Raw genomic sequence first — 12411 nt, 5'->3', positions numbered from 1 at the left:
GGAGGCTTTTTGGACACAACATGGTATCTTCTCTTAAGCAAGTATTTCCACCTGGTGGAGAGCACTAATAACCAAAGGTATTAACTGGTATTTTAACCATACTGTGCCAAAATAATTTATTTTTATTTTATTTTGTATGTGTCTTTTAAAAAAATATATGCACAATGTAATTGTTTGAAAGCTTAATCTGCCTCTAGAGGGAAAGCAGAATTGCTGATAATGCAATCTTCAGTGATCTGAGCTTGTGAAGGGTTTGGAGAACTACTTTTTGGCCTTGAAAAAGACTTTAAAGGGAAATTGTGGAAGCTTAAACAGCTAGATTACTTGACTAAGGTCTATGGTGTGCTGTAAAGGATGGGGGGGGGAGGGGATGCTGTAAACCCACACTTTTTTACCAGCTTTTCCAGCTTTCCCCTGTAACATCTGTAAGATCTTACAGACTTTAAAAGTAGACTGTGAACTTTTAATTCTTAGTTGTGACTTCAAAAAATAAAATGACAAAAAAACTGAACAAAAATTCAGCCCTTCTTCTGTAATGGTGTAAGCCATCTTAACATCACACGAGTCTTTTGGGCTGTTGTGCTATCACTGAAGTTAAGTAACTGAAGACCTTGAATGACTCTCAATTTGTTTTACAGGGAATCCTTTTCAAAAAACAGTGGCTTCAGCAAAGGAAAAAGTATTTACCTCTGTGTTGGTGTCTGAGTCTATGTCACCACTGGCTGAGAGAAGCCATCTTGAGACTTTGGAGAACTTAGGGAAAGCACCACTTGAGAATTCAGCACCCAAACAGGAAGAGGAGGTGATGTCCAGATTAACCTCTAACAGAAAAGCAGAAATAAGTGGACAAGGAAAGCAGGGGGATGTGCATGAATCTGCACAGTTAGAACATACTGGAAGCCTAGCATCATCTTCAAAAACTCCATTACTCAGGTATTTATGCAATAATGTTTTGTAAGCCTTTTTTGTAAAAAAGACCTTGTTTCCACATTGAGGATTTTAGATGCTTTTTCCACTTAGTATCACAAGAAAGGCAGTACCATTGTTTGTGACCTATATGGCCAAGAGTTACAGTATCTATCCTCTTCAGCAAATTAGAAAGGATCAAACTGTCTGCTTTGAAATTTGAATTATTTTGTTCATTAAATGAGCAGATTGACCAAGGGACACTACTGACGTATAGTATGTCTATTTAGACACTGACAAATGCCTCTTGTCAGGCAGACACCCGTTGACTATGATACGGATTTAGGATAATTGTTATTTTCCTTAGCTCAGTGTAATGTTGTGATATATACACCCATCCACTTGTTTTGATTTTTGTCCTTCTGCTAATAAGATTTGCTACTGGTATAGTACTCAGCACACTGGATTTTTAGGACTAGATGTGTCATTTCCCCAAAGGAGTTTCAATCTTGACAGCTCAGAGGATATTCCTCTTATCTATCCATTTGACTGGGGATTTTTTAATACACGTTTCTATAATGTTTAAGTGTTTGAGTTCCTGCTGTTTATTGCTCTTGCGTTCACTGATTTTGACTGTGGTGCTCCACTGGTCTCTTCTGATCCCGTCATTTATTCTTTCATTATGCTTGTGTGAGTACCAAAACTGGTTATTTGTACCTGGGACATCCACAGCAATTGGGTAATGTTGCATTAACATCAGAATCCCTGCCTTAAAGTTTACCTTCTAAGTTGTAAACGTGAACAACATGGAAAGTTGATACTCTCTGTACCTCCCTCATCACTGTTCACTGGTACTAGGTATGATGCTGTTAATAGGCTGAAACCCTGCAGCAGATGGTCTTCTTTCTGGTGCTAAGACAGTGTGCTGTGGCCCCATCCTTGGGAATCACGTCTCTTTTTCCATTTATTATGTGAAGGATGCTCTTTTCAGTTCGTTCTTTAGGAGTATGTCTCCATTCCTCTCAGAATTTCTTTCTGAAGATCTGGTAGCTTGTTACAGGCTCTGGTTTAGTAGCAAAGAGTAGGTTTCTGTTCTTAGGGTTGGACGATTGTCAGGAGTCTCTGCAACTCTTTGAAAAACTCTTGTGCCAGAATATTCAGTAATACAGAAGCCTTCTCAGAATGACTTTTTGGGGTTTTTTTCTTGGAATTTTCATAGATCTCGGAGGCATGTGTTTGCTTCCTGTGTAATGAATTGGACTCCTGTAATACTATTTACATCTTCCTTTTATGGAGCAATCCTATGACATCCTGACTGTATTTGTTTTGAACAGGGGTGGACGAAAACCGTTGGGATTTTTATCTTTAATTTGCAAAAAAAGTAGTTCCGAATCTGCAGAAGATATCAAAGGGAATAGAGGGAAGATCCAAAAACCTCGGCTTGCGACTCCAAAGCGAAGTCTAAAAAAACCCACTCTACCCACTAAGGATGATAAGGAATCTTGTTCCCTTCCCTCTACAAGCACATCATCATCTGTGGAGTACGAGAATGTAGCTACTGCTGCTGCAGTTGTGGTATGTGTTTACTTTTGAATGCCCTTGCATTTTTGAGATGTGAAGAACAGTGAATTAGTTATTTCAGGAGTGGGTAGGTGGGTATGTAGTGTTCATGTTTTGAGAGAGATCTGCTCCAGTGAATAAATCCTGACTTGTGCATGTCTAGGAAATTTGTAAGGAAACTAAGTTGTTTTTTCTCTGCACGTGTATCTACTTGTTTCCTATTTTCAGTCTAAATTTTTGTCTAAAATTCCTATCTAAATTGGAAGCTCAAGTGCATATATATATATATACACACACACACGTACTCACACACACAAACAGATTAAAACTGTTAAGAGCAGCCTTTTCTTTTTCTATTAGGTTCCAAGTAATGAGCCATCTGAGAAGTCACCCCTTCGTGCTAAAGATCAAGAGAAGGAAGAAGAGCCAACCAGAATCTCTGAGTATTTTTTCAGTGACATCTTCATGGAAGTGGATGATTCAGAATAGCAAATTGGCTTTATAAAAACCTGGGATCTGAGAGTATAATGCAACAAGAAGAGAGTATTTTTTAAAAGTTCTGATTTGTTCTGATGTTCACTATGCCACACTTACTGTCAGCCAAGCTGTTTTTAATAAATTCCATACAGATGAAATGGATTCCCTCTAAAGTGACCTGGATACTTTTAAAATGTTGACATCTAAACCACTACATTGATGTCATTGGACCAGACCAGCAGCTGCTGGCTTACAGTTTCACTTGTTTCGCATGACTATCTTCCAGAAAAGTGCAATGAAAAAATGCTTAATCTTGTGACAAATATCCCTTTGAATTTTAATGCTAAAGCTTGTGGTACTGGTTATACAAGTTCTTTACTTCTTTTTGTGAAGTATGTTATGTTAGTGTGTTAGAAGGAGGAATGAACCTTTTATGTATAGTGTAATCTCTGTAGATCAGGATGCAAATACTGGAAGTAGTTTAGTAAATACATAGGTATGTTCAGCACTGCAGGTATTTTTATTAGTATCTCCAAATGATGTATTTTTGTAAGACTTTTTAATTATATAAATTAAAAGCCAAATGGGTTTAGCTCCTTAATAACGTATTGACAACAACCCAAAAAACACAATTTCCTAAAAGATGCTACACAATGTTGTAGTCTTTGCAACTGTCCTATTGGAGTGGGAGGAAGAGGTTAATGTTTATTAGCACAACTGCTAATTTCCTTCCAAATTTAAAAACAAGGGGATAGATACCATTTCTTTTCCTTGGTTTTACATGTAAGCGTTTGTGTCTCTGCTGACTTCCTTGGTCTCCCTTGTGCAAAAAGTAGCACAAAGAGATTGGATTTAAACCACGACTATACAGTGTGGTTGCTTTGAGGATTTGCTACTTTGGAGCAGTTGAATTTGAATGGTTTTCCTCATGTTGCTTGTCTACTTGTACTGTAACTTGCTATAAAATGCTGGTGTAGCTTTAGATTTTAGTCTAATTTTTTACTTGCCTCAAGAAGATTGTCTTGATGAGTTAACAAGGTTCATGCAGTCTCAAAGTCAGGTGGTCACTGGAAGATTCAGTATTTATTCTGAAACTCCTTATTACACAAAAATGAGTATGTAGATTTAAGTAGTATAAATTTTTCTCCTGTTACTTAATACCAGCAGATACTTTTGCAAAACAAATGATTTATTATGAAAGTGATGTTTAAATGGTATTGCTATGCTCTCAAGAAACCTATCTTCAGCTTTGGACTGGATAATCATTTACTGGCAAATATTTTCATATAAGAATCTAGTTAATTTTGAAATACCTGATAAAGTTTGAGAATGTTTGCCTTTTCAGAAGTTATTTGCAAGGCTTCTGAAGGAGCCTTTAAAATTTTGTCAATAAGGAAAAATACACAGGAAAGCTACTGTTACTGCAGATTGCTATGTTATCAGGCCTCTGTCAATCAAATGTCACTTTCCATCTTTTTGAGGTGATGGAAAAGGGGCTAACAGTCCCAGTGTGAAGTAACTTACTTGAAAGCATACTGTCAAGCCCTCTCTCCCCTCCCCTCCCCCCCCAAAAAAACCCCACCCAAACAACAAGTTTCTGTTCAGACAGTATCTTGTGCTCTGCCTAATCCATTTAACTTGAAATGTTTATCTAAATATTGTCTTACTGTAAACATTATGAAATAGATTAATCTATACATAAAGCTCCATGTATTGTATATCTTGTAGATATTATTTTATGTATGCAAGTGTTTAGTTCCTGATACATGTGGCATGTTTAAATCACTTGCACTGATAGAGCCTAAAAATAGATTTGTGGGGAGTGGCTATGAAATAATTGCCCTAAGTACTTTCTGAGATGATAACCGTTCTACATTTAGTTGCGTACATTTTAGCTTGCATTCATATTACAAGGGAAAAAAAAACACAACTATTTCATTACTAAAATTTAAGGTGCCTTATCTACCTTGTTAATTGGGGCTACACATTTTTTTCCCCTGCAGTAAATCACATGCACTTTGTTAGAGGATTTTTTTTAAAGAACAAATTTAATTTGAATAGAGATAAGACAACTTTGTGGTTCTGTTTTGTGTATGAAAGTTTTATAATGGTGAAGGATGTAAAAAAAGATCGGTGAAATCTCAGTGCCTATTAGTTTAGCATTTTTACAAAGATGTGGCATAAGACTGCTTTGCTTAGAGTTGTCTGACACCCTCTACCATTGCATAAAGCTTTCTGTTTCAAAGAAAGTAGTCATACCCTGTATGTAAATTATGTGAATAAATTATTTTATATTACCTGTGTTTCCATTTCTTAGAATATCAGTTGCAGTTTTTGAATGCTCAGAGGTACAGTCAGTTAACAAAAGTGTGGGCTAAATGAATGGCTGAAGTCCGGCTGCAGCACTGGCGTGCATACAGGCCTGCTTGTATGGTGGTAACAGACAACACACTTTAACAGGGGCTGCGTTGTTGTTCTTTGTGTCGTTTTGTTTCTGTTTTAGAATAGAGCTTAATTTATTTGGTATCTGACTTCCCAGTGTTATCGCTCTGTAAATGCTACAGCCTTGTTTAAAAACAAGATAAAACTGGAATGCTGGAAAACAGCAAAGCTTTGAAAGGAGGAAGCAACTCAAGTAAAGAGGTTAATATTTTAAAAAACTCCGCTACGGTTACCGTACCATCTCAGCAGTTCTGCGGTTAATGACAGAACCCCCACATTTCTAAGCATGGCAAGGGCTTGTCTGGGTTGCACAAGTGTCTAATCCCGTCTGAGAAGTGAAGTGTACGAACGCAATTCTTTCAAAGGGACTTCTTCAGCATTATCTTGCACCGAGGGCCACGGGGACTGAACGGAGCACGCAGCTGTGGTGCGCTGAGCCCATCCGTAACGGGAAAGGCTTTGCCGTTTTATCGAGTTCAATTCTCACAGTAACGGCCGCCCCACAGGCGGCAGGACGGGGCGGGCAGCGGCCGGGGCTCGGCCGTGGCGAGCCGGCCTCGGCTCGCGAGGACGCGGCGGCGCGGCCCGGCCCTGCCCCGCCGCCCGGGGCCGCCTCAGGGCCCTGCTCTGCCCATTGGCTGCGGCGGGAGGAGTGGCGGCGGCGGGCCGGGCACGGCCGGCTCGGCTCGGCTCGGCTCGGCCGCCATGCTGCTGGGCCCGCGGCTGCTGCTGGGCCGCTGGCGGTTGCTGCGCCACGCGGCGGCCGCCGCCCCGCCCGCCCGCGCCTACCGCGGCGAGGCGGTGGCGGCGGTGGGCTCGCGCCCCGACGCGGGCTCCGCGCTCTACCAGGTAGGCCGGGCCGGGCGGGCCCGGCTCCCTCCGCCCGGTGGGCCGCAGGCCGCGGCGGGGAGGCTCCGGCGGGCGGGGGACGCCTTCCCGGGCGGCGGGGGCTGGGGGCGGGCAGCGGTGCCGAGCCCCGGCGACCCGCGGGAGTCCAGGGGCTGGCCGGGCTGGGAGCGGGCCGGGGCGCGGCCAGTGTCGACCCTGCCCCGGCCCGCGGCTCGCCGCCCTCTGCTTCCACGCCTTAGTTATGACAAGCCTGCCGGTTGTTGAGGGAAGGCCCCACTCGTGAGGCGCGGCCTGCGAGCGGCGCTGCGGCAGCTCGGGGTGCGAGTGCGCAGTGGGCTTTGAGTGAAAGTGCAGCAGTGGCCATCGAACAGCTGGCGTTACAGTGGCCGTTTAATGCACTGCTGTCTGGTAGACACTCCGTGAATCAGCCCGAGGTCACCCTGCACGCAGGCCAAGTTTTACAGTGCTGCTCCCCCTCTCCTATTTCTTAAATGCCAGGTTCTGTTTATTTCATTCAAGCTGCCTGTAAAGGTACCGTATAAAAAGAACGTGGGTTTGTACCTCATCTGCCTCATGGATTTTTTTACACTTTTAATCAGAACGCCAGCTCTTCCTGTATTTTTGGTGTTGAAGAGCTGGTCGATATCCTACTAATGAAGTGGAGACAGGGAGTTTGTAGACAGTTGAAGGTGGTGTCTGATGATTTCAAAGTCGGGAATATTCTTGTGTTTGCAAATTGATTCCTGAGTTGAAGACAGGTGGAATAGTTTTACAAAGTCACGGGGATGCCTCCAGAAAACTCGATACTAGCAGAAAGAATCATCTTTTGAGGAGGAGAAGGAGGGGGGATAGGTGGATTCCAGTTGACTTTACGAAGAGAACAGTACTGGCATTTGGTGTAAATGGTTTTATTTTTAATGGGGCATTATTAACATCATAGTCAAGCTAAAAATCGTGTTTACAGTTAGGGTGAGAAAAGCATAATTTTGAGTGTGGATCAGAACTGGTAGGAGGGCATGGATTTGTCTTCAAATTTGTTCCAAGTAAAATATCAAACAGCAAGTGAAGCAACAACATGTATTCTTACTGAAGTACTTCCTTTGGTTCTGTGTTTGGTTTTGCGGAAACTAAATTTTGGGACAGAAGTTACATGACTGAAACTTCTGTGGAATTTCAGTATGCTTGTGTATATACATGTGTGTATATTCATATTTTGCATATCAAAAAAAGAGTAATAATAAATGTGTTTACTCAGCTAAGCTGTCACTGGATATGCGTTTGTGTGTGTGTACCTTTCGATCTCAAAAGAAAAGCAAGGCTTGGTAACTTTTGTAGAACACATTTTTTACTTTTTTTTAAATGTTCATGTACTTTGGCAGCAGTTTCCAATGGGATGTCAAGACAGGAAAAGTTTGCCTAGCTGTGCTAGACCAGCCCGCTTACTTGAATACATCTGGTACGTCATTCAAGCAGTAAAATAGCTAATAGTGTTAGTATTTGGTAGAAGTAATTTACAGAATACTGTAAATGCGTGTCGTGCTTTACAGACACGAAGAGCTGAGGTCCCTGCTGTGAGGCACTTAACCATCTGGAATAAAATAGAGGGAGTTACAGTGCAAACACAAGAAAGCATAATGATACGTGATGAAGGTCTTGCCTTCTTTAGCTAATGTTTGCCTTTCTGGCTATGAATTCAGCTAGACAGCTGGCCTTCATAATGTAAACTGTCTTTCAAACCAGACAGTAAAAATGTAATTTAAAAATGAGGAAGTCTAAATTCTGGAAAATTAAAGGAAAATCTAAGTAAAGATTCCAAGGATTAGCTCTTGCAGACGTTTTACTTGCGTAGCAGTAATTCAGTTAGCTTGTGCAATAACTGTAGGATTCGTCTAGGTTTTGCCTCTTGATTTTGCTTTAAAGTTTGTAGAAACCCTCATATTAACAGCAGAACTTGCTGGTGCAAGGGACGGTTTCCAGAAAGAACTTGCGTCACTTCACTAGCCTTTTTGTCATTAATTAATGAAAAGCCCATAAATACATGGTAGAACTAGCACGTTTGGTTCCGAGAGGAGCCTTTTCTCTGTGTATTCAAAACCTACAATAAGATTTCAAGGCATCTTTACTTTTCCTTTGTAAAGTGATGTCGTGTTCTGGTTCAAAGCATGAAAGATAAGGGTAGAAATTAAGTGAACTTAAGCAACTCACATTTGAGTACAGTATTTTTTATAGATGATCTAAAAAAATCCTTTCACAGTTTTTCATGTAGAGTAGCTAAAGTAGCTAAACTTAGTTGTTAATTCAGAATCTAATAAACAAGCCTATGATTGTGATTATTGTGCCCCTTTTTATTTTCTCTGCCATTTTTAGCTGCTTTTTTTTCCTATGTTAAAGGAGAGTTTTTAAGCTCAGTACTGTGTGCAAAAGGTGAATGTATTTAGGGAAAACAGGCTGACTGAACAAGGAGAAATGGGGAAAATACATTATGTGTAATGCTGCAAAATGAGCCAGCTGGACAAGCTGAACGCTCACACATACAATAAAATTGGGTGTTGTGACAACTGCAGATTTTTAGAAGTATGGAATTACAATGGCTGTTCTACAGATTTTTCACAGGGGAAAAAAGTTAACTTGTAAACAGAGTCTTTTGGAAAGGATTAAAAGCAGGTTTTGTTTTCTTCAGTGCTGCATGTGGTTGTGTGGCTGTGGTGGACTGCTGTCCAATAGTCTGTCCTAGGAGCATCGGAGTCAAATTAACAAGACGTGGCTTGTTTTGTTCTTGGCTTTTGGGATTCTGTGACAGTGGTAAAACTACCAGTAGGTCATTGCAGTGTGATTTCACACGTTAGGAGGAAGAAAAACAGTTGTAGAGGTAGGTGCTGGAGCTGTGCTGTGGGTGGGGCAGGGGGAGGGAGAATTAAAGTATCAAAAGAAGTAGACTGAAAGAGGAATAATGTGGTGGACATACCTATATAGCCTTACAAGGGAGGGAGGAGATGCAGAAGTCTGGTGTTCTCAATAGTCAGGAGGCTGCAGGGTGGCACCACACGTCAGAGGGATGTCATTAGCTGAGGGTGGTATCTTGAGATGCGTTAGGTGTTGGCTAGCGATTGCGTGGTACAAAGTTTGTACAAGTGCAGGCTGTGAGCCATATCGCAGGTGGCACTTTGTTAGAACATGGGGAATCCTTCCCCAGAACCAACAGAGGCACAAGAGGTGGACTTAGTGTTTCGGTATGTCACCTTGATCTTGCTGGACGACCTCTGAAATGCAGACCTTATATATTAACTGTGTATACGAGCTGATAAAATTGCTAAGACCTGTTTTCACCTGATGTGTTTTTACATTTCAGTAGAATATTTTTAATCTATTTGTAGCAATTACAAAGGGGGAGAAATGTGTTCTTTTGAAAGTCTTACTATGCAGTTAAAACAGTTTGAATGCAAGGTGCCTGTGTACATGTTTTTATTTTCTTCCTGCTTTGCATCTTGGTACCTTTCAGTGTCTAAGACAGAGCTGAACAAACTGCAACACTTGTTGCTTCTGGAGGAAACCCTAATTCTGAGTTTTCAAGTCCGAATATAGAGTCACCAGATTGTTTTTTCTGTCAAAGTAAACTCTAATATCTTCTGAATGAGAGTTAGACAGTATGATTTTTCATGCAGCAGTTATTATGTCCCTTTATTACAGTTACACTTTTCAAAGAGGTAATATAGCTCTTAATATGCCTGAAAAAAAAACAAATTAAGCTTGACTAATACCTTTAATTCCTAAGCAATGGTAAAAAACTGCTGTGATGAGCACGCAGAGTTTTGGATAATTCTGATAGAAATGGTGAGCTCAGTACTGGATCACTCGTATTCAAAATTAAGAGTTTTTTTTTTAACGGGGATATTGGCAGGAAAACCAGACTTTTTGTTTTTTAAAAGCTTTGTTTCATCTTTGCGTTCTGCCTAAACAACAGGAATGTAAAAAGTGTTTACCAAATTCTAGGTCATTCATCTTTTGGTACAAGAGGCAGTGCAGCACTCAGTTTGAATCCTCGTGATGTTTTTTACAAAATTAGATTAAAAAAGCAAACAAACCTGTAATGAAAAATTAACAAAACATGAAAAATAGTACTTCAACTCTGTAATGACTAATTCTGTTTTTGTTTATTAAATTTGGAACTAGTCTTTTACAGTCCTAAGGCACTCGAGAGTTTTTGTGAAGCATGTTTATTAAATTCTTTGGGATGCTTGAGGAAAGCCAATACATAGGTAGAAATGTTATTACTTTAAAGACAATACAGAACCAGTATTTAATAAATAAAATGAAAATGGAAGATAAATAAATCTTGTACTTTCTGTGTTTGTTTATTAAAAAATAATACTGTCACTTTCGGTTAAACTTAAAATGCTGGTTTGTTCCCCACTTAGGAAAACTATGAACGAATGAAAGCACTGGTAACTGAACTCCAAGAGCAAGCAGAAAAAATCAGATTAGGTAAGTATAATAGTCTAGATTTTAGAACACTTGTTTAATTTGGTCCAAAAAACAGTTTTGTTCTTTGGATTTTTTCCCCTATGGCTGTACATTCATTAATCAGTTCATTCAGATACGGCATATTTGCTGGATTGTAGTAGTGATACTGAAATTTTAGCTCATCTGTTTAAATCTAGATTTACCGACTTCTGTCAATTGAAATTCTTAAATCGTTTACGTCCAAGCTAACTTGGTTCAATATTTAGGGTTTTTTTAAAGTAACTCAGGCTGGCTAAGGAAAATGTCCATACCATACTTTGTTTACCACAGTATCTAGTGTTTTAACACATCTTTTTGTTTGCCAGTTAAATATCAGGGCAATATGCTAATGCAAGAAAATCCATAAATTACTGGAAGTGGACATAAATGAAAGCAAGGCTGATTTAGTCAAACGGAAAACTAATTTCATTGCCAGAGAGGCAAAAAGTAAGCAAGTAGATAGTGAAAACTGGATAGTTAGAGTCGGTTAATTTTTAATCAGTTAAGATCTTAGTAATCAATGGAATGTATGTTTCTAGTGGCAATTTTTTAAAAAATAGGTAGATTATTAATAAAAGGCATTTACTGATACACTTTCCACTTCACCTGCTTCCTTGCCTCATCCACTGCTGCCTGCTTTTATGACAAATTGGTTTGGCAAATGTGCTTCTGTTCGAGTTACGTGTTAGTCTCTTCACATGCAAAGAGGATTTTCAAAGACCCTAGGCGTAGTTGTGCTGGCAAACAAAAGCAAATCTGTAATAGTTTAAAAGGTTGAAATCTGTGTTTCATCTTCTTGACTTGTAAGACTATCTGAATTAATTACAGTTGACTATAATTAATGGGGACGCTAAAATGAAAATGGTTTATAAATGCTTAACTGTGCTGCCAGAGGTTGAGCATGCAGCTTTAATTCTTCCCTTCTTGTGTCTATCATGATACTGTTTGTCTTTTCATACGCTGTTTCTCATATAATGCAATTTCTTTTACAGCTTTGGAAAGAGCACAGTTAAGATTTTGTGCTTAGTGTTTTTTCTTGTGTACCGTGAAACACAGCTCCAGGATTTCCTGAGGAGATTCTGAAACCCACGGACTACCTCTGTCTTTTACGGGTGTAGAGACTGTTCAGCAATTCCCTGTGTGGCTCATGAACTAATGGATCATGGCCGCCTTCACTGCTGCACGTTTTCCTGTTCTTGCCCGTTACATGGTAACAGGACAGGAACATGGCCCTCATCTTTTCTCCATCTCAGGGAGCTCTACCAGGATGTTAATACACTGTTTTGAGTGACATCGATTGAGATTGCTTTGCTTGTCATTTAAGTATATGAGAAGAATTAGGTACTTACGTTGAATACTTGTGAAGGATAAGTGCAACATCTTTCTCTTTGTAAGAGCTGTCTTTCAGAGGATGAGCTCTTGTTGTCTTTGTAATGAATGCTTCTTTCTTTATCTGTTACTTCAGTGGGTAGGGCTTTTGTGAACCCTTTTCCCATTCTACTGAGTAATCCCCAGCTGTGGAACAGGAAGATGGTCCCTGTCCCAAAGAATTTACAGGCTATGATAAGTTATAACAGATGGATTTCTGATGACAAGCATAAGAAGCAACTGAGATACTTCTAGTCTCTGTGACTGGTAGCAATCATAGCACATCAGCAGTTACAGTGAAGTTTTTAT

The 12411-nt window shown here is 40.1% G+C and overlaps 2 protein-coding genes across 21 annotated transcripts in view; both read left to right on the top strand.

The window, feature by feature from the left end:
* Window positions 1-5240, top strand: part of BDP1 (BDP1 general transcription factor IIIB subunit) — a 59660-nt gene extending 54420 nt beyond the window's left edge. For all 11 annotated transcript variants that reach the window (XM_075137980.1, XM_075137979.1, XM_075137968.1 and 8 more), the window contains 3 exons: window positions 639-933; window positions 2241-2481; window positions 2827-5240. In XM_075137980.1, the coding sequence (XP_074994081.1) occupies window positions 639-933; window positions 2241-2481; window positions 2827-2955 (665 nt within the window). In that variant the 3' untranslated portion in view covers window positions 2956-5240. The remainder of the gene's footprint in view (window positions 1-638; window positions 934-2240; window positions 2482-2826) is intronic.
* Window positions 5241-6031: 791 nt separating this feature from the next.
* Window positions 6032-12411, top strand: part of MCCC2 (methylcrotonyl-CoA carboxylase subunit 2) — a 38924-nt gene continuing 32544 nt past the window's right edge. For 6 of the 10 annotated variants that reach the window (XR_012671034.1, XR_012671035.1, XR_012671036.1 and 3 more), the window contains exons 1-2: window positions 6034-6234; window positions 10650-10716. Coding sequence is in view for 7 of the 10 variants with exons in the window: in XM_075137788.1 (XP_074993889.1) it covers window positions 6091-6234; window positions 10650-10716 (211 nt within the window). In the remaining 3 variants the exon portion in view is untranslated. Of the gene's footprint in view, window positions 6235-6631; window positions 6766-7613; window positions 7691-10649; window positions 10717-12411 lie in introns of those variants that run through there. The other 4 variants (XM_075137793.1, XM_075137789.1, XM_075137794.1 and 1 more) reach the window with 4 other exon arrangements.

Source organism: Calonectris borealis, chromosome Z (genome assembly GCF_964195595.1).
Source record: "Calonectris borealis chromosome Z, bCalBor7.hap1.2, whole genome shotgun sequence".
Taxonomy (NCBI): Eukaryota; Metazoa; Chordata; class Aves; order Procellariiformes; family Procellariidae; genus Calonectris; species Calonectris borealis.
Note: the sequence above shows the minus strand (reverse complement) of the source record. Positions and strands in the feature narration are given on the sequence as shown.